Source organism: Corythoichthys intestinalis, chromosome 1 (genome assembly GCF_030265065.1).
Source record: "Corythoichthys intestinalis isolate RoL2023-P3 chromosome 1, ASM3026506v1, whole genome shotgun sequence".
Classification (NCBI taxonomy): Eukaryota; Metazoa; Chordata; class Actinopteri; order Syngnathiformes; family Syngnathidae; genus Corythoichthys; species Corythoichthys intestinalis.
Genome location: NC_080395.1, coordinates 412,578 through 440,373, shown reverse-complemented (window position 1 = coordinate 440,373; position 27,796 = coordinate 412,578). Strand labels below are relative to the sequence as shown.

At 40.3% G+C, this 27,796-nt stretch overlaps 3 protein-coding genes across 8 annotated transcripts; 2 read left to right on the top strand and 1 right to left on the bottom strand.

The window, feature by feature from the left end:
• Positions 1-86: 86 nt before the first annotated feature.
• LOC130921304 (zinc finger protein OZF-like) lies at positions 87-21,003 on the bottom strand. Of its 4 annotated transcripts, none has more exons than XM_057845308.1 (3): positions 20,781-21,003; positions 2,016-2,159; positions 87-1,950 (listed from the first exon to the last, which is right to left on the bottom strand). In XM_057845308.1, the coding sequence occupies exons 2-3, from the start codon at positions 2,110-2,112 to the stop codon at positions 731-733; spliced, it is 1,317 nt and encodes a 438-aa protein (XP_057701291.1). In that variant the 5' UTR covers positions 2,113-2,159; positions 20,781-21,003; the 3' UTR covers positions 87-730. The 4 variants fall into 4 exon arrangements, with proteins under 4 accessions (XP_057701291.1, XP_057701034.1, XP_057701117.1 ...); XM_057845051.1 differs by lacking the exon at positions 20,781-21,003 and adding an exon at positions 18,881-19,560; XM_057845134.1 differs by lacking the exon at positions 20,781-21,003 and adding an exon at positions 4,154-4,194.
• On the top strand, positions 3,859-11,984 carry LOC130921757 (zinc finger protein 239-like). Its single transcript, XM_057846056.1, has 3 exons — positions 3,859-4,175; positions 7,241-7,694; positions 8,783-11,984. Exons 2-3 carry the CDS (start codon positions 7,652-7,654, stop codon positions 9,922-9,924), a joined length of 1,185 nt encoding a protein of 394 aa, XP_057702039.1. The 5' UTR covers positions 3,859-4,175; positions 7,241-7,651; the 3' UTR covers positions 9,925-11,984.
• On the top strand, positions 17,418-27,796 carry LOC130921516 (zinc finger protein OZF-like). 3 transcript variants are annotated; one of them, XM_057845556.1, is made up of 3 exons: positions 17,418-17,477; positions 17,597-17,820; positions 26,524-27,796. In XM_057845556.1, the coding sequence occupies exons 2-3, from the start codon at positions 17,733-17,735 to the stop codon at positions 27,792-27,794; spliced, it is 1,359 nt and encodes a 452-aa protein (XP_057701539.1). In that variant the 5' UTR covers positions 17,418-17,477; positions 17,597-17,732; the 3' UTR covers positions 27,795-27,796. The 3 variants fall into 3 exon arrangements, with proteins under 3 accessions (XP_057701539.1, XP_057701701.1, XP_057701619.1); XM_057845718.1 differs by lacking the exon at positions 17,597-17,820 and having other exon boundaries at positions 17,420-17,477; XM_057845636.1 differs by lacking the exon at positions 17,418-17,477 and having other exon boundaries at positions 17,595-17,820.

Genomic DNA, 27,796 nt, shown 5'->3' with positions numbered 1-27,796 from the left:
ACACTTTGAATTTTGGAATTCATGTCAAAGGAAGACTGATACACTTGTTGAACAAATGCAACTTTATTTCATTACAAAATGTCACTTAACATGATTGATTATGCATATTGATTTCGGTCCTTAGACAGAAATGAGAATGATGTTGATATTTCGTGATTGATGTCTGATCGCTAACCACGCATACATATGTAATATCAGCTCATTGTTTAGGTAAAGGACTGCTAGGAATAATAGGTACAAGATTTAGAGATTTGAAGAAAAAGTGTTGTCCTGATACAGGGACAAAAATCATGTCATTGGAGTACAAAGAAATAACATGCCGATGCTATGTGATATGTACTTTTCGAGATCTAGTTTCCAAACGCCGGTCGTTCGCTACCAACCCTCCCACTTCGAATACATTGGACATCGATTAGTGTCAGTGGCAAACAATGAGTTAAGCAGTATCTGACCAAGCCATGATAAAATTATTTTACATTCAAGCGAGTATGCAGAAATTGTGCATTATAAGAAAAAAATATTCAATATTTTTTAAAAAAGTTTGGATACAGTATTGGCCGATACCACAGTTGGAATCGGTATCAGGAGCCAAAGTATAGTATCAGTGAAAAGACTGCTGGTTATAATAAGATTTTAAGAAATTTCAAACAGTCACTGTACCGTCAATCTTTGGGCAAAGCAATTTTCAGAATTCCCATTTTTCAAGTGTTCAGTAAACCAATACACAAAGTCATGAGAGATTGAAAAAGGAGTCGTGACCGCTGCTCTTCGCACCGGCACACTTGTGTCTCTTCACCTGTCGCTTGACATGGAATTTTCTTTCACACACGCTGCAACCGAACGGTTTCTCACCGGTGTGCGTTCGTACGTGCGACACCAAATGTTCCTTCTGAGCAAATCTTTTTTCGCAAACTGAGCAGGCAAACGTTTTCTCCCCCGTGTGCGTTCTCACATGTGCCACTAAATGTACCTTCTGCGTGAATCCTTTCCCACAGAGTGAGCAGACGAAAGGTTTCTCACCAGCGTGCGTTCGCGCGTGAGCTGTCAAATTGGTCTTCTTTGAAAAACGTTTATCGCAGAGAGAGCAGGAAAAGGGTTTTTCGCCCGTGTGCATTCTCATGTGTTGGATCAAAGTCGAGCGCACGCTGAAACATAAGCTGCAAACTGAGCAACAAAATGGTTTCTCCCCAGTGTGCGTTCTCGCGTGTATTCTTAAATCGCCGTTCTGACTAAATCTAGCGCCGCAAAACGAACACGCAAATGTTTTCTCGCCTGTGTGCGTTCTCGTGTGTGCTACTAGATGTCCCTTTTGAGTAAATCTTGCACCGCAAACTGAGCACGCATAAGGTTTCTCCCCAGTGTGCGTTCTTGCGTGCGCTACTAAATCACCCTTCTGTCTGAATCTTGCGCCGCAATCTGAGCAGGCAAAAGGTTTCTCACCCGTGTGTGTTCTTGTGTGGATGCTCAAGTCACCCTTCCTGGAGAATCTTTTACCACACACTGAGCAAGCAAAAGGTCTTTCCCCCGTGTGTGTTCTCGTGTGCGCGATTAAATGTCCCTTCTGAGTGAATCTTTTATCGCAAAGCGAGCAGGCAAAAGGTTTCTCGCCAGTGTGCGTTCTTAGGTGCCTTTTTAATGTTGACTTGTTGAAAAAGGTTTTGTTGCACTGAGAGCATTTCAAGTGTCGGTCGGCACGGGGACCCGACGCGACACTCTTCAGGCGCTTGCCGTCATCGTCGGTGTCGAGAGTGTGAGACGTTACATCGTCGCCGTCGGAGAGTAGAGGTAAGAGGCTTTCCGATTGGACTCCTTCGTGTAGGTCTCCGTCACCTTCTTCGCTCTTGACAATGACAGTCAATGGAAAGTCGCCGATATCCTCTTCTTGGTCTTGATATTTAATATCAGGGGACTCTGGCTCCTGCGCCAGGTGAAGATCTTCTCCGCTGACATCTGCAGGAGGTCATGTGTGAAAGTCAACTCTCTTTGTTGGAACTTTGATGGATGGAAGCACTGACCTGGCGCTTCATCAACTTCGGTCTTGACGATGACACCCGTAAACGGAAACTCTGTCATTTCAGCTTCCTGATTTTCTTCTTTGACGTGCGGATCCATCAAGGAGCTCCGCTCCTTTTGCGCGACGCCAAAATCTTTTGTGACGTCTAGAGGACACAAGATGAAAAACACACACGGTTTGGTACTGTTGCGCTGATACCATTTTTGGGGTGTCCCATACCGATTCCGACACCCAGCTGCGTAGACTCGGCCAATACTACGGAATACTGATGACACCCTTTCTTTTTTTTCCTATTTCAAATGGCATTTTTTGTACAATTTTAACATTAAAAGACTGCATACTCACTTACTGGGATAAGTGATTGCTATCCTGACTCGGTTAGATGTGCTTAACTCATTGTCGGCGTTAGACATTCGATCCATTTTAAGTGGGAGGATGACAGCGAATAAATGCTGCCAACTTCAAATGGGGTGGACGTCTACTAGTGATAAACCCATTTAAAAAGTAGATTGGATTATTGCAATGGCATATTCACAAATTGCTGTTTTTTTTTCCATCTGGAAATGCAGCTATTCCATGATGCTGCTTCCAGACTCCAGGAATCTGGTCATGAAATCATGACACTGGCTTCGTACGATTGAAAGGATACACTTTAAAATGACATTTAACTCACTCAATTCATTCAATGAATTCATGGCAAAAGCATGAAAATACATTTCATGGCCCCTACCAAAATGGAGCAGTCATGTTGGATGGTAGATGGGCGACATTCCCATCCAAATCAATGCATTGACATTAAAATGAAGTCGTTAATACCGTATTTCTGTCAAAGATGATGACTTTATCTATGTCAAAGCATCTGCTCTTTACTCAGTGGCTAGCACTGACGGCGCAAGACGTCCAGTCCTTTTCAGGTTGCGACTCGATCATATGCACTACATAGGTATGTGTAATAATCTGCAGTTGTAGAATATTTCTAAAAGCAAAGGTCCAGAAAGAATTTTGACCATTTTTAACCCAAAGTGTCTTCCTTTCAGCCATCCTTCAAGTCATGTTTTCAAAAAAGTTATTGATCATTTCAAATGTCAAGCCACGATTCAACGGGTAAATGTTGTCCTCTCATTTTCGGCAGTCCATCGCAAACGTCATCTTTTACAGTCGCGTGAGGAATCATTTCAGCCCTGGAAGGCAATTGGAAACGCCCTTTTTGAAGCTAGTGGGCTGACTGAGTCGAGTCATAAAAAGGCTAAAATTAAAAAAGAGAAAGAAATCTTGAAACCAACTCGGTAGATGACAACGCGAAGCCTTGAAATCGCCCCTTCTCGTTTTCTGCCCCGTAAGGTTCCTCTTCTTTCTTAAAATGTGCCCATGATGAAAACCCCTGAACCTCCTACGTTTGATTTGTGGTGAGAAACTTGTCACCGATCAACGCGTCTCTTTGTTAGCAGCGCGCTAAGCTAAATCGCGCAATGTAAAAGTACGGAAACGACAGTCAGACAAATTTAGAATAGTTCTTCATATGGTATCGCTGCCATCTAGCGGTGATACTTGTGAATGTTCAGGCACTCAACACCTATTTGAAATCCAACACGGTTCGGTAATTCGGTCCGGCGCACGCGCGAATCTGCGTCACTTTCTCTCAAGCCGCGATTGTTTTTTTGTTTTGTTTTGTTTTGTTTTTGCTTAATGTATGCAAAAAATGTTATATCGCGATAGGTTCAGACATAAATCAATAAAACTTACATCATCAAAAAACAACAACTATTGAGAGGAAGTGATGCATTTCGCGCATGCGTATGACAAATCAGAGCGATAGACGACTTGCTGGCGTTGAAATCATCTTTTGAATTTGCCTGTTTTATGAGTGCATGTGCGTTGTACGTTTCAGGCGTGCCTCACATGCCGCACCGGTATAGACTATTGCTGAATCTAACACGTAAATAAATGTCAATCGCGAGGAAGTGACGCACCCGCATGCGCAATCACAATCGTGTAGCGGCAAGCTACCCTGTCCTGAATTGAACTAAACGAGCCTTGTCCGTTTAGCCTATTTGGGGTTATCAGCTAACAAGGGAACGCCTTGCACGGAGGATCTGTGTGAAGCAAAAGGGGTGGACGTTCGGTGACGTCCAATTTTACCCTCGAGTACGCAGACTAGCTGGTCAGTTGACATCTTTTTCTGGGTGCTGGCAACAACTGCGCTTAAAATGGCGGCGATGAGGTCGAACCCTAACCCTTTAGGGAGATTTCTGTGTTTTTTTTTAATAGTCTTAAAACAGCCTCAGGATTCTTGCGTATGATGTGGATCAACCAATTAAAAATGAGCACATTTATAATGAATGATACATTGGTAGGGCTGGGAAGCTCTGGGCATCACAATGCACCGATACAACAATTATCGATACATGGTGGGTCTATTGACCGGCTTTACCGAGTCACGATCCGATACCTTGGCAATGTATTTAACGGGGCGTTGGGGATGATTCCTTGACCTCTGATAAGCGGGAGAAATTGCATGGAATGGAATGGAAAGTTTTCCGTACTGTAGACATAAATGATAGCGTTAGCTTCCCACGACAGCTACCAGAACGTTTGCCTTCTAGTGTGTGGTAATATATTTTTCTTTGTTTTGGCAATATCCTTGTAGATCTGGAGAATGTTTTTGTTTTGCTGTCCTAAAAATAAAAAATCATTTTCAAAACACCCAATTGCGATCCTCTGAAAATCTTGCGATCGGGCCGATATCCCATCACTTGATCAGATCGGGGGACATACAGGACAAATGGATTGAACGTCTGGCGAAAATTGATGTTGGTTACTTAATTAAATGGTTTTTAAATTATACATCAATTCTTGGCGGGAGCACATCGATAACGTATCGAGATACAAAGTATTGCAATATGTCACCATATCGATATATTGTCACGGGCTTATCTGATGAGCCATCCAAAAGACTACTTCTGTTCAGTTCATGTTACCGTACGTTAACATTAGGGGTGTAACGATACACAAAAATCTCAGTTCGGTACGTACCTCGGTTTTGAGGTCGCAGTTCTGTTCATTTTCGGTACAGTAAGAAAACAAAATGCAAACTAGAAATGTGCTCGATGTTTATTACACACCTTTCAACAATAGGAACATTAGCCTATACAAAGATAGAATTCGGCTCAAAAAGTTACGGGTACTTAAAGATAATCCAACAACAATTTGCCTTTCAGACCCCGCGTATTGGTCAGCTTTCTTTCTGAAAGAAAGAAGACAAAAGAAGTCCTGTATTTTACAAATGAAATGCCGCAATGAAACATTTTTTTTCTTATGAACGGTTTTCAAAAGCTTTATTGGTGGATTCTCCCAAGTTAAAGCGCCACACAGAAATGAATACATTTAATTGTGTAAGCAGTAGGGCTGTCCCAAACGACTAATTTTCTCCTGATTAGTCAGCCGACTATTTTTACGATTAGTCGACTAATCTAATAATTTACATTTTTTTTTTTTTTTTTACTAATTTAGCAATAAATTTTTGTTGACGCTTATCAATTCATAAAAACATATTGGAACACTCAAATTATTTATTAAAGTAAAAATAAACACGTAAATGACAATAATAAATCACAAATAAACAATGAGTTCAAATGCTGATAGAATTAACTAGTGTAGCATCCCGATTGAAAAGATGGTCTCTTAAACTGATGGTTTACAACTTTTATTCCATCCTTGATGTAAACACACCGTAAGAGCTACGGTGCACACAAATAAAGCAACACAATTAGAAATTAACAAAAACTTTTCACCATTTTCCTTTTAAACCTTATTTATATATCAATGAATTGCCTTTACCTTAATTTATTACCTTATCATTGACAATCTCTCCCTTGAGTGCAATCACTGTATATTCTGTAAATATTTATGACATTTTAACCTTATATCATTTTCTATACCATAAAATAAACCTTTCAATTAGCATTAAGAACAATACTAATAGCACTTATAGGCCCGTTGTCAATGAAACATTATTATTTAGTAAGGCGACAGCACCCTCTGGTGTACAAAAAATGGGGAATTTTTTTTTTTACAAACTGCGTGAAGGCGCTTGGTGTTTATTCACGGCCGACGTGCAGCCAAGCTTGGCATAGAAGAGACAGGACAGAAGAGTGTACTCTCCTTTGTTTCTTTGATATAAGTCAATGTTTTGGACACTCTGGTACGCTTTTTTTTGGCTTTGTGCCGCTTTCCCCGCTTGCAAACAGCATCCGACATTCTAACTTTCCACGCATATATTTTTTTTAACCCTTCATTAACCGTCGACGGGATGTTGTGGTCGTCGACGGATTTACGTCATCGATGACATTTACTATGTCGACTAGTCGGGACAGCTCTAGTAAGCAGGATGTGTGTATTATTCTTATTATTTATTTACAGCTGTTTTAGCTCATTTCAATTTATTTTATTTAAATGGGCTATTATTTATTTTGTGTTTATATTTTACAAATGTGACGTCATATTCATTTATATTGTATATTTTATGTTGTAGAACTTTAGTACCTATGTGAATATTAGTTCCTACTTGTTTTGTTGTGGTAGCATTAAATCAACAAAGACAAGTCAACTGTGCCCCGATCTACCACTCAAGAGATCTGAGGGACTCAAAAAGTGGGTTACGATTCCATATAAGTTTAAAAATCGACCGGATCCACCGTATTTTTACACCAGTGACTTCCGGTCCTAGCTAACGGTAGTAGTATTGACACAGGAGGGTCGCGTCAAACAATAAACTCTGCCGTTCTTTTCGCGTGCGTCGCATTGAGCCGCTTCTGGGACGCATCTAACACGCGGCCGCACTGCAACTGGTGTGCATTGGCTGGCCGCACTGCAACTGGTGTGCATCGGCTGACTGACTTTAACGCCCGCGTTTTACCGCATTCTCGCGGCGGCCACGTTGTTGCGCTGTTGACGTTTCTGGGTTATACAGTCCTACTGTGTTGGTCCTCGTTATAGTAGAGAAGACGGAGTTAATATAATCTACACAAAGAAACCGTAACCCGATCGACTCACAGCCTCGAAATGTAAGGGTTACATTACGTCAGAAACTCGTTCGGTACGCGTCCATTCTGAACCGAGCACCACGTACCGAAACGGTTCAATACTATTACATGTACCGTTACACCCTTAGTAAAAATCATCCAAACACGTAAGATCGTGCAACCGACTTGTGTTTGTCTTCTGCAGAACTCTTCATTTCAAAGAGGAAGAGGAGCGACAGCTTTCTCATGTAAAAAAGACGAGCAGGACATTGCAGGAAAGTTGCTATTGACTGGTGTCACAGTGAAGCGTGGAGAAAATCCCAAGGAAATGGCCTCTCAGCTCCAACGTAAGATGGCGAAAACACACTCACGTCACACTCTTCTGACCGATGATGAAAAGCATTACGTTGAGCGACACTTTAAAGGTCTTAAGACACAACGCGTCGGCTGCAAATGTGAAATATTCTCAGCGTAACAAAAGATTTTTCGAAGAGTCATCACACAGGAGAATTAACTTTTTCCCTGCTCAGTGGTCAGAAGAGACTGCTCGGAAGCTCTTGTGAATTATCCAGTCAAGTTGTCTTTGGATGCTTTATCCGTAAATACTGACGTTCAGATGAAGCCCCGTGAAGCATTAACCGTTTCGGCCGACCATCCCGGTATGTATGCCGACAATTCATAAGGATTCGGTTTCTATCGTGCCATCAAAATGCCAATTTTTCACTAAAGGGCCATCACAAAGACCAGGGGTCTGCGTCCTGCCGCTATAGAGCAGCATGTGGCTCTTTTATTCTTCTGCTCTTTGTGCACGCTTTGTGACTTTCCAAGTAGACTCTTTCAGTGCCATTGACGATGCCAGAGGTCCAATCATATGTCTGTTGTGAATTAAAACACATTTATCACTAGTAAATGTCCAATTCATTCAAAGCAGGAGGGTGTTAGCAGATGAACATTTGTTCATTTGCTGCCAGCCCTCCCATTACAAATGGATTGGACGTCTAGCGCTGTCAATGGCAGTCATTGGGTAAATAGCAAATGCTTTGACATTGATAAAACCCTTTTTTCTAAAAAAAAAAAAAAAAAATCAGTTGAGGGTTAACTTATGACTTCATTTTAATAAATGCATTGACTTTGATGGGAACATCGGCCCTACCAACATGGCCACCTTGAGGCTAGTTTGGTAGAGGCGGTGAAAGTTTTTTTTTTTCACGCCTCTGCTATGAATTGAAATGAATTCTTAAAATCGGCATCATCCTTTCAAAATCCTATATCAGCCGATCTCTACTTTCTGTCTATCATCACGGGCAAAATTGGACCTGTTCCCGCGATGCACATTTTGGCCTGTAGATGACAAACACTTTGAGCTGACTCGCTACATTGATGGAATTCCATGTGCTGTATTAGTACCACTGTCTGTCCTCAAGATGTTCCTATTTTAGCCAATTGGCTTGCCCTTCCAAGTGTATGTGAGTCATGAATGCAAGACAATAATCCATACAGACAAGAACATTTCCAATATTATTTATATTGATACTATGTGAACTTAATATACAGCAGTCTTAAACCACCCGTTACAAGTATTATTCAATAATTAGCAAATTTACATTTGAGCAAAAATATGTATGCTAATGTTTTAAGGTGCCGCGCTACTCGATGCATTTGACAATTGTGGCACGTCCGTTTGATATCAACTCAAAAATTAAGTGATTGCATAAACATCAACAATTTGTGCGTATGCCTTCCGCAGATATCAGCGCCAACTCAGAACCTTTTCCTATGAAAGCAGAAGAGGAACCGGAGACTGAGGAAGAAGAACCGCAATCTGTTCGCATTAAAGAAGAAGCGCAAGAAGACGACATAAGCCAGTTTCCGTTGACCGGCGTCACAGTGAAGAATGAAGGAGGAGACCGTCCCGGAGGATCGCGAGGCGACGGCTTCTCCGCCGCACCGTCCGACGGCGACAACGCGACATCGCACTCTTCCGACTATGACGACGACGATAAACACGGACGCTCCAAAAGTAACGAGACGTGTCACCAGCGTAGCCGACACGAAAAATGTTCTCAGCGGTACAAAACGTTTTTCGACAAGCCGTCGTCGAACAGACACGCCGGCGAGAAAACATTTCCCTGCTCGATTTGCGGTAGACAATTCAGTCAGAATGCAAATTTGGAACGTCACATCAGAACGCACACCGGGGAAAAACCATTTGCCTGCTCATTTTGTAATCGACGTTTTTCAGTCAAGATAGGTTTAGATAGACACACGAGAATACACACGGGAGAAAAGCCTTTCGTCTGCTCGGTTTGCGGCAAACGATTCTCTCGAGAGTCGACTATTAAGACGCATTCGCGATCCCACACGGGCGAGAAACCTTACGCCTGTTCGGTTTGTGGCAAACAGTTCGCTCAAAAGTCCAATTTTAACACGCATTCCAGATCGCACACGGACGAGAAACCTTTTGTCTGCTCCACTTGTGGCAAAACATTCACTCAGAGAGGAAGCTTAAATATTCATCTAAGGACTCACACCGGAGAAAAACCTTTTCCCTGCTCAGTGTGTGGGAAAAGATTCACCCGTCGAGTTCTTTTAAAAAGGCACACGAGGAAACACACTGGGGAAAAACCTTTCTCTTGCTTGATCTGCGGGGACAGATTCTCTTTGAAGTCCAATTTAACAATACACACGAGGAAACACACGGGAGAACAACCTTTTGCCTGCTCAACTTGCGGTAAAACCTTCACTCAGAGTGGTAGCTTAAAAATTCACATAAGAACGCACACCGGAGAAAAACCTTTTGCGTGCTCGGTCTGCGGTAAACGATTCACCCGTAAAGTCATTTTAAAAAGGCACACGAGGATACACACTGGGGAGAAGCCTTTTCCCTAAAAAACCTGCGGCAAAGGATTCTCTGTCCGGACCCGGGTTGCACCGATACTGGTATCGGCGTCTAAACCGATGTGGCGCTAAAATGACATCGTTGGTATCAGGGCGTACAAAGAAACAATGTGCCGATGCCACTGCTGCGCAATACGTTGTTTCGGCCGCCAGCTTCGTATGCCGCCGTAAAAAATAAAAAAGCACTCGTGGTTGCCTCAAATGGATTGAACGTCAACTAGTGATAAACCCATTTCAATTCTCAGCAAGATGATAGGATGCCGTATGATTGGTTTCACAAAACATGTTTGACATGAGTTCAAATCTCTATCTGGCCCGGCCCTCACACCATACAAGGATTAAGCAGTGGCTTTCCTGGGGAAAAAAATGACAACTGCCTTATTCAAAACTCGACAAGTTACCCAAAATGAATCTTATGAATATTTTATGTCAATAATGGTTGGATATATAATGCAAAAAGTGTACAATAGTCTTATTTATCAGACAGGAGATTGACAGATGAAGACAATGCATATCATGCTATCTTTGTTTCTTTGTATTGTATCATTTTGGTGTGTGTGTGTGTGCGTGTGTGTGTAAATAAATGTCTCGCAAGTGATTTTATTTTTTGGGTCATTTGCTCCGCAGCATTTGGTTGGCATTATAAGCAAAATATGTGACCGACTCTCATGCAATCTCCATGATTGCGACTTTATACAATCCAATGTAAACGTGACAATTAGCTCATTGGCAGCAATAGGCGTCCAATCCGTTTTGACCGGGAGCACATGAACACAGTATTGAGGAACGCTCGTTCATTGGTTGCAATCCTTCTCACTTCCAATACATAGGCCGTCTTATCGTCGTCGACGGCATTCCGGTAAGGACATGTTGGACCGAGCCATGATAGCAACTGTACATTCAAGTGAGTATAGACCCTACTCACCTACGTCACAAAATGGGCGTGTCGCTGTTTCCGGCCGCCATATTGTACCTCTTTTTCGGACCTATTCTCATTGTTTTCAATTAGTCGAGCAAGTTATAGAGCAATTCATGGAAGCCCCGGTGTTATCTGACGCTGTAAACTCATTGGATCCGTTGCATAAAAGGCGTTACGTGGAAAAGCTTCAGTTTATCCAGTCACCAGATCCGTATTTGATGCCTAAATCGATGTTTTTCAACCCGCTGGCTTCGCCTGACATCTGATATCCTGATATTTACAACTATCTTGTCCACACAAAATCAGCCTATTCTCACGAAAGTTTGAAAAACTTTAAGAGCTTGGAGGCTTATAAATACTTCGTTGCTGGTTGGGTGAAACAGGTCCTCGTACACGAAAATTCGGCAGGAATCTTGTGCTCGGAAGGTGAGTTACGAAATTTTCAATTCAAAATCTTTTGTTCTTGCTAACATCCACTGTCAAGTCTAATGTATTTCATATCATTTGTCAATGGAGCTAGGGCTTTTAATGTTTATATGGTTTAGCGATAGCACTCTCACTGTATACATATATAATACGTAATAAATATGAAGTGCGATAGCACTACTCCAGATTGTCCCTAGTTGAATTTATTTTTTGGCTTTTGACCTCAATAGTGAAATTGTAAATTAATTGTATGACAACTGTCTGATTATCCCCTTATAATTATATATTTTCAGGTAGTTCATTCACAACGTCTGAGTGTATGTTGTCGGCGATTAGCCTAGCAATGATCTTAATTGTGGTTCTCAGCCCAAAACCCTCTAAATATATATTAAATGCATCTTACCAGATATAAAATGACTACTACGTAATCTGTGGTAGTCGTTTGGAGCCCAGTTTTCTCGTCGAATTGCAGCAGTCAATCTCGGTCTCCTCTTCGGGTCTCTCGGAATACGGTAAAAATTCAAGTCTCCGTCTATCTTCTCTGTTTTTGCAACCGACCGCCACACACGACTTCACCATTTTGATTATTAATGTTAACGAGCAGCAAAACACGAGGAATTTACGAAGCGCTAATGCATTAACATGACTAGTATCCGGACAACATGGCGCGGGGGCGTGGCTGTGACGTCACGTGAGTAGGGTCTATACAGTGGAGGAACCTGCGTTAACTCTGTGTTCCTCAAGGTTGCAGGCCTTTTCGTAAAAAGACTACGATAACAATGACATATCAAAAGCCAAATCATTTATTGTGTTATGATGACAGAGGAGTCTAATGTGGACTTAGGTGTGCTGGGTCAATAGCTAGATGACGTGGTCAAAACGCCACACTTTATTCTATTCTTACTTACTATGATCTGAGAACTAAGAACACTAACCTTGATAAAAGTTCTAACAACACGGTACAATTCCAGCAGCATGCACGAAGGCATCGGAATTGACCGAGCTTTGACGAAATGGATCTGTCGGTCTTTTAAAGGGAGCCAAACAAATCTGTATTATAAAATACTTAACCATTATACTATACTATACTATTATACCTAACCTTAAAATTCTAAGGGGAACCGTAACGCACAACGATGTTACGAGAAGATTGTCAAATCGAAAAAAGTGGGGAGAGAATGACACCTCCTGCCACTACTTTAAAAAAAAAAAAAAAAGTTTAAATACAGAAGATGGTAACATGAATTTACATACAGAAAGGTAATACACTACCAAAAAAAAAAAAAAAAAAAACATGACAGGGGCTTCAAATATGCAAAAACATTTACAGAAACAAAATTAGTTACAACTTTTTTTTAAAGATAGTGTTGTTCTTTTTTTTTTTTTTTTTTTTTTTTTTTTTAAAGAGTTTTATATGTATTGTAAAGTCTTGTTGTGAAAGTGTGAAAAAGTAAAAGCTGACTACATTTGTGCTAATAGAATTTAGACAATAAAAGAATTTACGTTTAAGACTTTTATAAAAACGTGACATATTCTCATTTGGCCATCTGTCACTACCCGATTGCGACGGTCTACCTGATTGGGACGTCACTATGGCGGCGTAGGCTACATGATAGAAATATATGATTCTAAACCCTGCTTAGGGCATGTGGGGCACACACAGCTGATCCGTACAACACACGTGCATACATAAAATCAACTTTATTTAAACGCCATCAACTTTTAGGTCAAATGAGCAATTGAATCTATCTGGAGTATTTCCTGTCACTACCGGAAGGAAGAATACGGCTACCCGATTGTGAGGGGACTGCGCCTGCGCATGTCGTCTTTGTTTGAAAGCTACTGTCATTACCCGATCGTGACGGGTGCCTCGATTGTGACGGTTTGCTACTGCGCACGCGCAGATCGACGCCATTTTCTCTCTCCCGAGGGATGACGGGAGATATAGATTTATGCGTTAGGCTCGGACATTGAGGGTTTTTTATGCGTGTGTGTACGCCACGATCTTCGAAAGGTTCCTGCGAACTTTGACTCGAGTAGTGGACTGTATACATCGAACTTGTGTGGTTAGTTTGATTCTTAGAGTGGCATGAAATGCTTGAATTTGTCTAAATAGATACTTCGAGTGATCCGAAAAGATGAATGTGGATACCTAGCATCTAACGTACCTGGTCGACGGAACGCTTCCAACTACTCAAGTGGGGCGCCTTAAGGTTCACAAATGGTGCGTGATTTCATTGTTAAAGGTAAGTAAAACTGATGTTATACTAGCAATTTGTGTTATAAGTCTGAAAAGAGGGTCATGGATATATGAGCCTCTACGTTTTTTTTTTTAAATCCTTTATAGGCCAAGTGACTATTTTTGGCCTTTTAAAAACGCAGCTCCATAAGCTATTTATAAAGATATTTAAATAATCAAAAAAAGAGGCACTTTTTCTATTTTTGTTTTTTAAGTAGAAAATGAGATATGAAATGTTAAACTAAAAATAAGAGAAACTGTTGTGAATCTCAGGTGGGAGAAGGTCCAGAGCTGAGTTTTATTTCTTTTTGAATTATTATTATTAATCTCTTTCAAGTGGTGGTCATTTGAATCCGCTGCATTTTAAGATTCTCTTTGCTTTTTTAATTTTTGTCCAACAGATAACCCCCACCCCCAATCAAATATATGCGCCTGGTCATCAAGTCAAAGGGGAAGCGGACTATCTTCATGGAGTGTCACAATAACTCTGGTACTGGGAACGAGAGCGACGTCGAGGGCACCCGCAACAGAGCCATTTCTAGCTTCTATTGGCCAACAATGATTCAGGACATCAATGAATGGGTAAATGCCTTAATTGAGCAACTAAGTTAAATCAGAAGTGTTACATGAAATTTATTTCATCTAAAGTAATGATTTATATTGAAGCACAAATGGATTGTTTTCACTTCTCAACAGACATTACAGTGTTAGACCATCCTGCTTTTCAGAATTGTTGAAATATTGAAAATAAATTTGTATTTTTAATTTCTGAGAAATGATCAAACATTGTCACATTTTTAAAGCCTTTTTGGTGGTCTGTTTTTAATTTTGTGACACTTTGGTCAAAAAACATCGGGAGGTATTGGGCATGGATTTATTTGCATTTCTTTTTAAAGGCATGGGCACAGATTTGCCTTCTGGACAGAGAAAGCGACCCCTCTTCTTCAGGGAACTCTACAGACTGTCTTCAGCGTTCCAAAGGCAACCCCCTCTATATCTTACTAAACTTCAATCAGACAGGTAAAAGAAAACTACAAGATAATCAATCAATGTTGATAAGGGGAATGGTCATCACTGCAATTGATGGCTTACCTGGTGATAACGTTCACCTGCATGTCATGTGTAAATTATGTTTTCTTTGAAAGGTTGAGGATGACACTGACAGCTGCCTAATCCCGGACATAATTTCCTTTGATCTAAATTGAGGACATAACTGCTATACTAGTAATTCTAATCAGAGGCAGGGCCCAATGAGGCAGTATTGCACAGGGAGTTTAGTAATTGTCATGAGAAGCCAATTACATTTTAAACATTTGTTTTTGAATAAATTTGATACTTTTTCATTGTCGGCTCACCTATATTTTACAGTTGCCAGAAGTATTGACTGCCAACATACATGAAAAAGTTGTCCTTCGGGAAGGTGACCGTGCTATATGCACGTTGGCTCTTGTGTGCTCCAGAATCGGAGACCTTGGTTCTCCAGACTCCTTCAGAAGACGGGCACATTTTAAATGGCTTAACAGTTAGTACTTCAGTAAAATGCAATGACATGTACTTTTTTTGTGCTGTTGTCACATTTGTCTACAAGCTATATATGTAAATGTGATTTTTTTTTTTTAATCCCACAGGTGTCTGGACATGGAGCAGGTTCTGTGCAGAATTCAGGAGAGAGTATTACAACATGTACACCATTGAGATCTGCCATGGGTATGGGGAGCAGTTCAAACAATCCCCACGAGGTGAGTTGCACTGTGTGAGCTTATCTTGGTGTCATTAGAGACACTTAATATCTCAACATAGCATAGACATGGTGGAAAAGCCACAGTGCTTGGAAATGGTATTTCTCAGTGTTTTTATGTTCTTTTATAGGATTTGTCGGAGAGGAGAAAAGGGGTAAAGTAACGGCGTTTTACTGCGAGGAGGAAACACCTACAGCAGTGGTCTCAAACCGGTCCTCAAAGGGCCGCAGGGGGTACTGGATTTCATTCCAACCAAACGAGACAAATACCTTTTCACCAATCTGGTTTCTTACAAGTGTAATCAGTTGATTGCAATCAGGTGCTGCTTATGTTAGTAGAAACCTCATTGGTTGAACTGTTTGTGCTGGATCTGTTGGAACAAAAACCAGGACCCACTGCGGCCCTTTGTGGAGTCGGTTTGAGACCGCTGACCTAGAGGATACTGCAGTTGTTCCTGCTGCCCAATGCATTCAACTTTAATGTTTTTGTTTGAGTTTGTTCTACACATGCACATTAAAACTGTTTCAGCTTAAGGCATTTTGTTTTCTTCAATCTACGGCATAATCATTGGATGCTTTCCTATGAAACTTTATTTTTTTCCTAAATTTAATACAGCAATAAATGTCACCTTACAGCTTTTATTTGTTTATTCACCTTCTCTACTGTTTATCCTCAAGAGTATTTCTAATTATATTTATGCATTTGTAGGTTTGTATTATGTATTTTGGACTATAGAATGACTGCCACATAGTTTTCAGTGTTATCATAAATTTTCTGTTGTTATCCCCAAAGCTGTCAGACTGTTGAACTCTTGCCATGCTCCGTAGACCCCCAATATTACTGGACTACTATGATCATGTCTATATACCTCACGCACATCTTAGCCCCTAACAAGCCCAAGTCAGCCAACTGCTAAATTGTTTTAGTAGTTACATATTTTTATACTTCTATCCAGCGTGTTTTGTCTTTCTTGCTTGTTATTTTTGTATGCACCTTACAATTTTGCTCTTTTATACTCACTCTGCATTTGTATTGGCTTTTAAAACTGGACCTGAGTTCTAATTTCTCACCATTAACATGTAAATGTGAACTGATGAGACAATAAAAATCCTTGAATCCTTATAAAATGGTCAAAATATTACAACAATAAATTTGACAGTGATAATGTTTTGTTTTTTATAATCACAGCAAATTACACGAAACTACGAATATACCAAAATATATACAAAACAAAAACATTTTATTGTTGGATTTAGCAGCAGAATTAAATCATAACATGGGCTTTAACAAAATGTTGTATATATACCAAATATAAAAAAGTCAAAATAGAGGCTCTTTTTAATTACTATTAAGGACTAAACTATACTCACCATACAAATCTAGGACTCTGAAGCCTTCGTACATTATTACAATAACAATTTCTATTTGTAATACCATTGAGAAACGTATGTTATAACAAAGTCCGTAAGGTTTAAAGTTTTTCTTTTAAATTTAACCAGCGTGAATGGTCTCTGAAGGGGTTACTGCGGGTGAGGGGAGGGGAAGACATTTAAGTATGTAAGGAAAGCACTTTTTCCATTTTTTTTAAAGAATTATTATTACTATATTGATACAGAGATAAGGGTGGAGGCAAACTGTAGATGATGTACATTTGTATACAGTAGATGGCAGTATGCACTAAAATTCGCGATTAATAAAAAAAAAAACTAACGAAGAACTTTAACGCGCATGCGCAGATAGCTACCCGATCGCGACCGTCTCTCACGTGACTGCACTACGTCACTTCCTTCAAAGGCTTTACGCTTATAAACGCAAGAGATTCAGACATAAAAATTCACTATTCTTCGATTTGTCTTTAGGTTGATTAATATTTTTTTATATGTCAGAATCTACCACATAAATCACTCTTGAGGCATCGTGGCTCAAGTGGGGGGCGGTGCACTACGCGCATGCGCAGAACCAATCGAGGCCTGCCTAAGATTTATTCATGATTAAATAAAGTCTTAAGGTTTTCTTTTTGTGTATTGCTTGGATCAGGGTGTACCTCAAATGCCCTACCGATTTAAAAAAATATATATTTTAAATGTATTTCGATCATTGAGTCTCTCACATATATGTCTATATGTCCCGTCACTGGTCCCGCCATCGCTCGGGAGAAAATGGCGTCGATCTGGGCGTGCGCAGTAGCAACCGTCACAATCGATGCACCCGTCACGATCGGGTAATGACAGCTATTCCTTATTTTTACATATTAAATAATATACTTTCAGTCAAATGGGTTGAAGATAAATGATTTTATATGTCTGAATTCATCGCCTAACTCATTTTTCCTCTGTCAAGGCTCGAAAGGACGTGACGCATTCCGCGCACGCGCATTCGGTCGCGGGCGGTGAACAACTTTCAACTTGTCTCCTAGCTTCATTTAGCTTTGTTCAGACACTCGCAAAGAAGGCGCGTTTGCATTATTTTGTGCAAAATGTGTGCAAGACTGTTTGTGAAAGAAGAGTACGAGGAGGATCTTTGCGGAGGCAAGGACGAGCGAAGAATTGTATTACGCATAATAGGTTGGTTGATCCCTTTTTTTCGGCCCTTGTTTTAGGGTTTCAAGTCAAATGTGACATTTTGACGTTGCGTGATGGCCAGTTCCAAGCAGGAAGTCAAATACTTGGCGATTCATATCTACAAAGACAATAATAAATCATCTTTGAGGAACACGAAAAACGGCAATGTATTTTATCCTGATGGTTATAAAGGAATGTCTCCGTTTTTAGAAGGTTTTGTTAACAAAAATGGATAGTCCTTCTCTTCACCAATTTTGACCAAAATGATAAATACTGTAAGGAAAAATGAAATTGGATGTAGAATAAGCACTGTACATTTTGGTGTTATGATGAATGAATGGAGTCTTAAATTTGAAACTGCTGAAATCAGGATCTGAACTTTATTCCTAACATGGTTTTCATAATAGTTGGGTGGTGTTGGCGTTGGCTTTCGACCTCGTATCTCAACGCCGCGCTTTCGTTTTCTGTTTAATAAAAACGGAGTCGACACACAAATACTGAGAGTCTTATGAACACGTTTTAATGAACGAGGCACACACATTTCAGAATCTGACTACTATACTATATACCTCACGTTTTACAATCGTGTGGACGTTTACTGTAATCAATCAAACCATTTGGTAAACAAGAAACTGATCTGTTGTGACTTCCCCTGATTAGATGAACAAAGATTTGAGTAGACTAAAGGGGGTCATGTTACACCTTTGTGATCTTCAAAGGACTAAGATCATTGACCTTACTCTCCTAACACCAAATGATATGTGTTTAAACTAACCAAAATGTGAATACATGATTGCTTTAACTAAGAATAAAAGGCATGCAAGTAAACAAAAATGTAAGTACATATAACAAGGGCTAAATTATTTTTTGTTGCGATTGTGTAAACCTTTTTTTTTTTTAAAGCATGTTTGATTATGAACAGTGTTGGGAGTAACACCGTTATAAATAACTCCGTTACGTAACAGCGTTATTTTTTCAGTAACGGGGTAATCTAACTAATTACTTTTTCCGCCGTTACAACGCCGTTACCGTTACTGACAGTCAAAGGCGGTGCGTTACTTACTCTGAATAAATTGAAGAAACGACCAGCCGTGTCGAGTCGACTCTCTGCTCTGTTGATTTGTCATCCAAGACTTGGGATGCGTTCAGGTTCGAGAATAGCGCACGTACTTCTGACTCCAAGCTGTTTGTCCCTGCTCATTCAATTAGACAATGCTTTCCAAAGTTTGGTAACGTTTCTCTGTTTGCTACACCTGATGCTAGCCTCGTTCCCATCTCCCACTGTCAGCCAGCAATAATTCTGCTTCCATCTTGAGGACGGCAGACGCTTTGAAGGTGACGTGAATTGTCGGGAAACGAGCCTACGTAAATGCAGCCCCTCGAGAGATGCGATGGAAATGATTGTGATTGGCTGAGGGTTAGAGTCATGTGTCGTTGTAAGCCATTCAGAGCCGGTGATTTCACAAGCAAACCAGAACAGCGCGTGCAGCAAACACACACGCAAAACAGATGCACAGGGTCGGGATGGCTGAGCATTCAGAAGAAAAATTGTCCTTTAAGAGGTGGAGATATAGACACTATTTCATAAAGTTTGTCGAAATTAAAAGAAAGAACCTGCATGTAATGTGTCATTTATGTCCCGGGGCAAAGCTTTTGTCGACATCTATGGTAAGCAATTCAAATCTGCTGAAACACCGAACAAGTTAACTACCTGTCTGTTCTTCTCTATTCCACCGACTCGAATACTGTTCAGAACATTTCAAATTCTTTGACATACAACAAGTTCTTTTTAAAGTAACAGAAATAGTTACTTTCCCTGGTAACTAGTTACTTTTACTATAGAGTAATTCCGTTACTAACTGAGTTACTTTTTGGAAGAAGTAGTAAGTAATGTAACTAATTACTTTTTTAAAGTAACGTGCCCAATACTGATTATGAAAGTCAATTGGAAAACTCACTAGATAAATGTGGTAGAAGTATGCCCATATTTTTGTTAGTGGATCAAATTTGATCAATAAACTCGGCCTGAAAATATTCAACTGTATACTGTTTTCGGGTCATGATTGACCCATTCTCAATTTTGGGTATTTAAAAAGTACATTTGATTTGTGCATACTGTTATCTTTACTCTTACTCGTCATGTAGCCTTTTATTCTCAGTCAAAGCAATCATGCATTCACATTCTGGTTAACCTTTAACATATGGCGGAAAACACTCAGGTGACTTGAAGTTCCGCTCTGAGACCCCCAATTTGTCCAAAATTGTCCGATATGCATGTGTGATACATCATTGGAAAGCTTAAAATCTCAATTTTCTGATGGAAGAAAAATTTTGGACAGGAGGGCTTTTTTTTATTTTTTATTTTTTTAATGTTTTTTACACAGCAAAACCCTATCAAGGGTGAGAGCACGCGAGAGCAGAATTACAGACGCCATAACTTTAACGAGATATTATCGCATACTAACCTTATTTCGATCCAAAAACTCCATGTCGCATGTATCGATGAGTGTCAAGACATAGCTGTGAAGGGCCACAGCTGGATTTTTCAGGGATTTTATGGGTGAAACACGGTAATATAACAAGGGTCGCGATGCAGAAATCGCAGACATCAAGGAGTGGTTGAGATGTTGTTTTTCATATATTTTCCCTTTTAAATGTTTTTTTTTTCCCGATGTTTCTTTGTTTGGATTGATTATTTATCATCTGACATATTGGAGAAAATGCGACAGTTACAAAAAAAATACAGTTAAGCGATAGTTATGAGGTAGATATCCAGGACTTTTTTACAGACGCCATTTTTTTCATTGTGACATAATTTCTTTAAAAGTTAAAAATATGTGAGTGAATAAGTTTTTGAAGTCGTTTTTTTTTTTTTTTTTTTTTTTTAACAAAATATGAGACATCAATTAATCATTCTAAACTAAAAACAACAGACATTTTGAAGAATAAATATAATTAATTACCTTTGTTTTAAGGCTGGGTTGAAACAAAAGCGGTTGCGCGACGTCTGTAAACGGGAGTTTTCAGGGTAAGACGGACAAATTAAAAATAGTTTGGGGGCTTCATGCACCATGAATCTGCTATGGCAGCATATTGTTCTATCAAACACAAGAGTTGTTTTGGCTTATAATACAGCAGTTTCTTTTAAAGATGGTAGCAAGAGCAGAAAGTGCTTTTTCAGTCTTGTCTGTGTTTTCCGCCATATACAATTTGGTGTCATAAAAGTAAGCTCTTGAAGAGCACAAAGGTGTCACATGATCTACTCAAGTCTTTGGTAATCAAATCGGGCGAAGTCACAGACAGCCCCCAGAACTGTTCCTTGTTGACCAATGGTTTGAATGATTAAAGTAAACGGCCAGAGGTGAGCTATATTGGGGTCAGAATCTGAAACGTGTGTGCCTCATTCATTAAAGCTCTTGTTTATTGTTTGACCGCACGCTGAGATGATCAGTATTTGTGCGTCGACTCTGTTTTTGTTAAAGCCTTCGGGACAGAAAACAAATGCGTGGTAAAGGGTTAAGTTTTTATATGTTCGCATGCGAAGGACTTGTTATGAACATTAAAGGACAATGAAGACTGGTGACTTAGGGCAATCTGCCGACAACATCATTATCCTGTCCGCACGATCAGGGCAGGGCTCTTACCTGCTTGGGACTGTGCCAGATGCTGAGGATCTGGGCACCAACGGTGGGAATATGTGCTTGTAATCTCTGTTCCCCAGAAAAGAAGAAAATAGCTTATATATTGTTATGTGTTGTGCTAAGTTATCATATATCAATGAGTGATTGTCTGATTATTGTGTGTACATTGTTCAGAGATGACCAGGCCATGAGGCTATCGTTCCAAGAGGGGAATTTTGTCCTGACTTTGACAACAACGATACATACTCCCAATAATAATCTCAATGCTCTTTAAGTGCAGGTTTTCGCCCCTCTCTGGCATCTCACCCTTGGTGATGAGGCATATTGGTAAATTCGTACAGATCAAATAGAAGGCCCACACCAGGGGGGATTGTGTAATATAAGCTTGAGTTTTAATACATAAAGACATGATTGATTATACAAAGTACGTTTCCGACTCGAAGTACTCAATGGCTCACACACGCACACATGCTTTCATGTATCCCATATATGGTCATGTTTTTGTCAAGCATTTGGTTGTTGTGTAACCACATAACCAGTTTGAACTAGTTTGTTGCTTGTATTGAAGAAGTATTTGAGGAAGTAATGATCATGTATTCATGCATATTCATAAGTACGTCTATATAATTCTACTTGGGTGTTGTCCCTCTCCCCCTCATTGAACACACGCTCTGAGTGTGAAAGACTGGGGACCCAGACGTCTGTAATCTTTTGCTTGGGCGAGTAAATGCTCATATACAATTTGGTCTGATTGCTGCTTGGTCTCTTCTAAGACAGAACGAACGCGCAGAATTGTTGGGTATGTTGCAGTAAGATAAAGTAAGTGTAATCGGGCACGAGTAATTGGAGTCAGATTAAGGAAGAACAATTAATGATTCATAGTGAATAAATAACGTATCCTAACAGTGGCGTCGTGGGTACAAGGTCGAGAGCCAACGCCAACATTACCTAAACTTGAAAACAGCTCCACTTTGACGCAGACACAATTCAAGAGTTATATAACAGATTAAAAAAAAAAAAAAGAAAAAACGTTTTTTACCCATACAGAACCAAGTCAAACAAAATGGAGCAGTTTAAAAAAAAAAAAAAAAAAAAAAAGAACATACCGTATTTTTCGGATTATAAGTCGCACCTGAGTATAAGTCGCACCAGCCATAAAATGCCCAACGAAGAGGAAAAAAAACATATATAAATCGCACTGGAGTATAAGTCGCATTTTTGGGGGAAATTTACTTGATAAAATCCAACACATAGAGCAGATATGTCATCTTGAAAGGCAATTTAAAATAAAAATGCAATCGAGAACATGCTGAATAAATTAACAGTATGATAATGTTACATGATGCATGAACAACAAAATGCGAACGTGGCCGGTATGTTAATGTAACATAGCTATTAAGAGCTATAGCATAAAGAACATGCTAACAAGTTCACTCCAAAACACCAAAATAACATGTGAAATGATATAATAATGTGTTAATAATTTCACATATAAGTCGCTCCTGAGTATAAGTCGCACCCCCAGTCAAATTATGAAAAAAACTGCGACTTATAGTCCGAAAAATACAGTATACAACGTACAGTAAAGTTGAAACTGTAACCTGTTTGATAAATGGTGTCAGTGCAAGTACTGGGTTGAAACCATTTCGAGTTTCTTTCTAAACAGGGGATGTATTTTCTTGTGAAAGTGCAAGGAACCACACTCAGCATGCGACTGGCACTCACTAGTTCTCGCAAAATCCAAAGCGTAGCCCACGCTCGCTGTTGCACACACTAGCCACGTTTACATGCTGACTTTTATTCATACCGATTCAAATCATTCCGAATGGAAATTTCACATCAGCTGTTTACATGTCACTTCATCTATTCCGATCCAGCGTTTACACGTGTCTGCCTTTATTCCGAAAGGACGTTTGACAACTGCCGTCTGACATGCTTAGATTAATCAAAACAAAGCGTCACGTTGCAAAACATGGAGATCGATCGTCAGATCAGCTGCTGTTTTAACTTTTCGAGTGGAAACAAAACTTGAGAATGATACGCCGTTCATTTAAAAAGTTGTGTGGGTGCGCTGTGCGTGTGCTTGGAAGCCATGTTGCAAGTGACGTTACTTACGTCACCGAGTGACGTCACCACGTCAGTACGGAGCATGTGCAGAAAGAACGCAACCAGACACCATACCGCTTCCCTGTTTACATGATATAATTTTACTTCTAATCGGTTTGGGAAAAGGAATATTCCACCCCTGTGAATCGGAATGAAATTCCATTCGGTTTGGGCCTGTTCATTCCGAATGAGGTGTTTATATGAAACACATTTATTTGGTTTGAACAAATATTCCGACTGTAATTGGAATATTTGGCTCCATGTAAGCGTGGCAACTGATTGGCATTTGCAGGTAATGTTCGCAAATAGAGTCCACATTAGCGTAGCCACAGTTAGCATCAACATATTCAATCACGTTCTAAAATTTGTTTTATTATTTCACAAACGGTGGTTGCGGGTTTTCGTTGCAACACATCAAGAGGACACCAATCCGGTGTCTTATAACTGCAATCAGTCAGGTGCTTCTTGTTTCTCCGCACCCCTTATTGGTTAAACTGCCGTAACAAAGCCCAGGACCCACTGCGGCCCTTGAGGACCGGTTTGCCCACCCCTGTTCTAAGGAGAGCAACAACATTAGCTCACAACAGACAGACAAGTTTTGAAAGGAGCTGCCGGGTTGCTTCTAGGAAGCTTCTATCCACTTGCTGTTCTTTTTTTTTTCCGTCTATGACTACACTCTTACACAGAACCAGCTCGATACGGTTTCAAGTGTCCTTCAGGTGATAAACAGTCACCCAAATTATAGAGCAGGGCGGTAAACCGAAAATTTACCGTCACCGAAATTCTTAACGATGACCGACGTAATTCTGACCATGTCGGTAAATTCGGTAAATTAATAAAACAAGAAAATAGTCTTTTCATCCCGCTTTGATTCTGTGTTGTTCGTCTATGTTCATTCCCCTTTAAGAAAGCAGTGAATGTGCTTACGTAGGGAGTCACGTGATCATCAGGAAGCCAATCAAACAAAAGCCCGGTAAGCTAACGCTAGCAGCTAACGCTACAAGCAAAACGTGATGGAGTGTGGCTTAAGGGAGGTTCACCAAACTTTCAACCGACATTTAGTAGACTCTTGGTGGCATCCAGACGGGCTTTCACCCGCTGTCCTCCTTTGTTCTCACGATTTCCGGAGATGGTGCTTTCAGTCCTTTCTACTGGTAGCCAGGCTAACGCTAGCTAGCGGCTAACGCTACAAATGAACGTTATGGAGTCGGATAGAGGCTCTAACCTGGTCGAAACGGCTGAACTTAATGAGTGGATTGGGCACGGACTGCATCTAGCAATTACTATGTGGCGTTATTTTGTATCTGTCTGTGTGTGTGATTCCTCTGATAGCTTTTGTGATGGTAAAGAATTCTGCATAAAGTACAATCCAACGGCGAAACTTATAATGACCGAGAAATGGCCCCAGCTATTTTTATTGTGCGTGCATTTATGAAAAAATGCACTGGGGGGGGAAAAACCCTTAAACCATAAAGTAAACACTTGTATTTAATAATTATATCACAGCAGCCATTAACAATAAGTTGTCTTTTTGAAGTGTACTGTTCAAGCTGCAAGTCATTTGTGTTACAATTACATGTTTGCACCGGCATATTGATTTTGACAATGTACATTGTTCAAGTCATACACGCTGTTATAAATGTTCATACTTGAATTCTTATTGCTTACAATACATTTTTATTAGGGCTGTCAAACGATTAAAATTTTTAATCGAGTTAATTACAGCTTAAAAATTAATTAATCGTAATTAATCGCAATTCAAACCATCTATATAATATGCCATATTTTTCTCTAAATTATTGTTGGAATGGAAAGATAAGACGCAAGATGGATATATATTTTCAACATGCGGTACATAAGGACTGTATTTGTTTATTATAACAATAAATCGGTTCTAAATCAGTTATAGAAATTTTATATTAAAACCCCTCTTAATGTTTTCGTTTTAATAAAATTTGTTAAATTTTCAATCAAAAAATAAACTAGTAGCCCGCCATTGTTGATGGCAATAATTACTTACACTATAAAATCAGTCGCACCCAAACGCCAGCAGAGGGCAGCAAAACTCCGCAAAACACAATTAACAGGTGGGCCTTTCACTCTAGTGACATTTAAATATGTCTGAGCTGGGCAAGTGCGTTAATTGCGTCAAATATTTTAACGTGATTAATTTAAAAAATTTATTAACGCCAGTTAACGCGATAATTTTGACAGCCCTAATTTTTATAAATTTAATGTTTAGACTGCATGTACAATTGTTAAATACAGTATATCAAATTGAATGCTGGTAAATAAATCAACAAGAAATAGTTCATCTGTATTTCATGCATTGATTCAGATTTTCAAATTATATAACATTCCGCTTGGGCGAATTTATCGTCATTTATCGTTATCGAGATAAATCTGCTCAATTTATCGTGATACATGTTTAAGGCCATATCGCCCAGCCCTAACCCAGAATGCTGATAGTCCTGCCCGGTGTGGACGCAAGATAATAACCGTCGCCCTGACAATGGTGACGCGTGAACTCCCAACGCACGAACACAGTGATCACAACGGTTATCCTATTATATCGGCTTTGAATTTGTACACCGGCGGATGGCCGATTTAGGGAATTAGCATTTAATAGCTATTGGTAACATTTAAAAAGTAGCAGTTCAGTAAAATGTGCGATAAGAAAGTTGAGACTGTTTTAAAGCAAGGAGGCAGCTTTGGACAGCTGACGCATACCACAGGTCAAAAGGGGAATAAAGAACAACAACAGCCAGGGAGCCATCTTGTCGGCTGACGTCTAAACGACATTCCCCTCTAGCCAGGACCAATCAGAAGAACACTAGTCCCTCTTTAGTAGGGATAAATTGGAGCCGGGAAAAGACAGACCTCATTTTCATTTACCTCGCAATGAATTGACTTATTGCATATTGCAACAGACTTACATTTGTCATCTTTCATCTTGCAGCTGTCAGTGACACGCACGGTCCTGAGTGGCAGGAGTCCTCCCTCCTCAAAATGGAGGAGTTCCCTCAAATGAAAGAGGAATCACAGAAGCGGCACCCTTGCGTCAAGAAGGAGGAGGAAGAGGATGACATCACCAAGTTCACCGTTGTCCCTTTGAAGAGTGAAGATCCAAGTGATGCAGGCAGAAGGGCGGAGCCTCTCCACAGCGGCATGGCCACCTCAACTGTAGGTGGCGAGCATCACCGTCGCGGAGGATCGTCAGATCGTGACGACGCCACGTCACACTCTTCCGACTATGCCGACGATGATGACGAAGAGTCAGAAGGTCCTGAGACGGACGACAAACGCCGGAAACGTCCTCAGTGTGGCAAAACCTATTGCAGAAATGACATGTTGAACAGTGACAAAGAGACATTTGTCTGCACAGTTTGCGGGAAAATACTTTCTTGTAAGTATTCCTTAATACTTCACGCAAGGAAACACACTGGGGATAAACCTTTTTCCTGCTCAGTTTGCGGTCACAGGTTTATTCAGAAGTGGAATTTGATAAACCACCAAAGGATACACACTGGGGAGAAGCCTTTCTCCTGCTCGGTCTGTGGTAAAAAATTTGCCGAGAAGGGAAACCTAAACGTTCACGCGAGAACGCACACTGGCGAAAGACCCTTTTCCTGCTCCGATTGCGGTCGAAGATTCTATACCGCGTCACATTTAAAAAGGCACCGTAGGTTACATAGCGGCGAGGAGAGAATACCGCAGTCACAGGATAAACGTTTCCCCTGCCCGGTTTGTGGCCAAAGATTTGATCGGAAGGACCACTTGAAAAGCCACGCGAGAATACACACTGGCAAGAGACCCTATTCCTGCTCTCATTGTGGGAAGAGTTTCACTACCAAAAGTAATTTAAAAGAACACAGTCGATGGCACTTTGGCGAGAAACCTTTTTCCTGCTCTGTTTGTGGCAAAAGGTTTCATGAGAAAAGATATTTAGAAAGTCACTTAAGGTCACACTCTGGGGAGAAACCATTCCACTGCTCAGTCTGTGGCCGGAGCTACTCTCTGCAAAACAGCTTAAAATCTCACATGAGAACGCACACCGGAGAGAAGCCTTTCTCCTGCTCAACGTGTGGTCAGAGATTCCATCATAAGCAAACGTTATGTAGTCACATTCGAACACACACTGGGGAGAAACCTTTCTCCTGTTCAATGTGTGGTCAGAGTTTCTTTGAAAAAAAAATGTTACGTCGTCACATTAGAACACATACTGGGTAGAC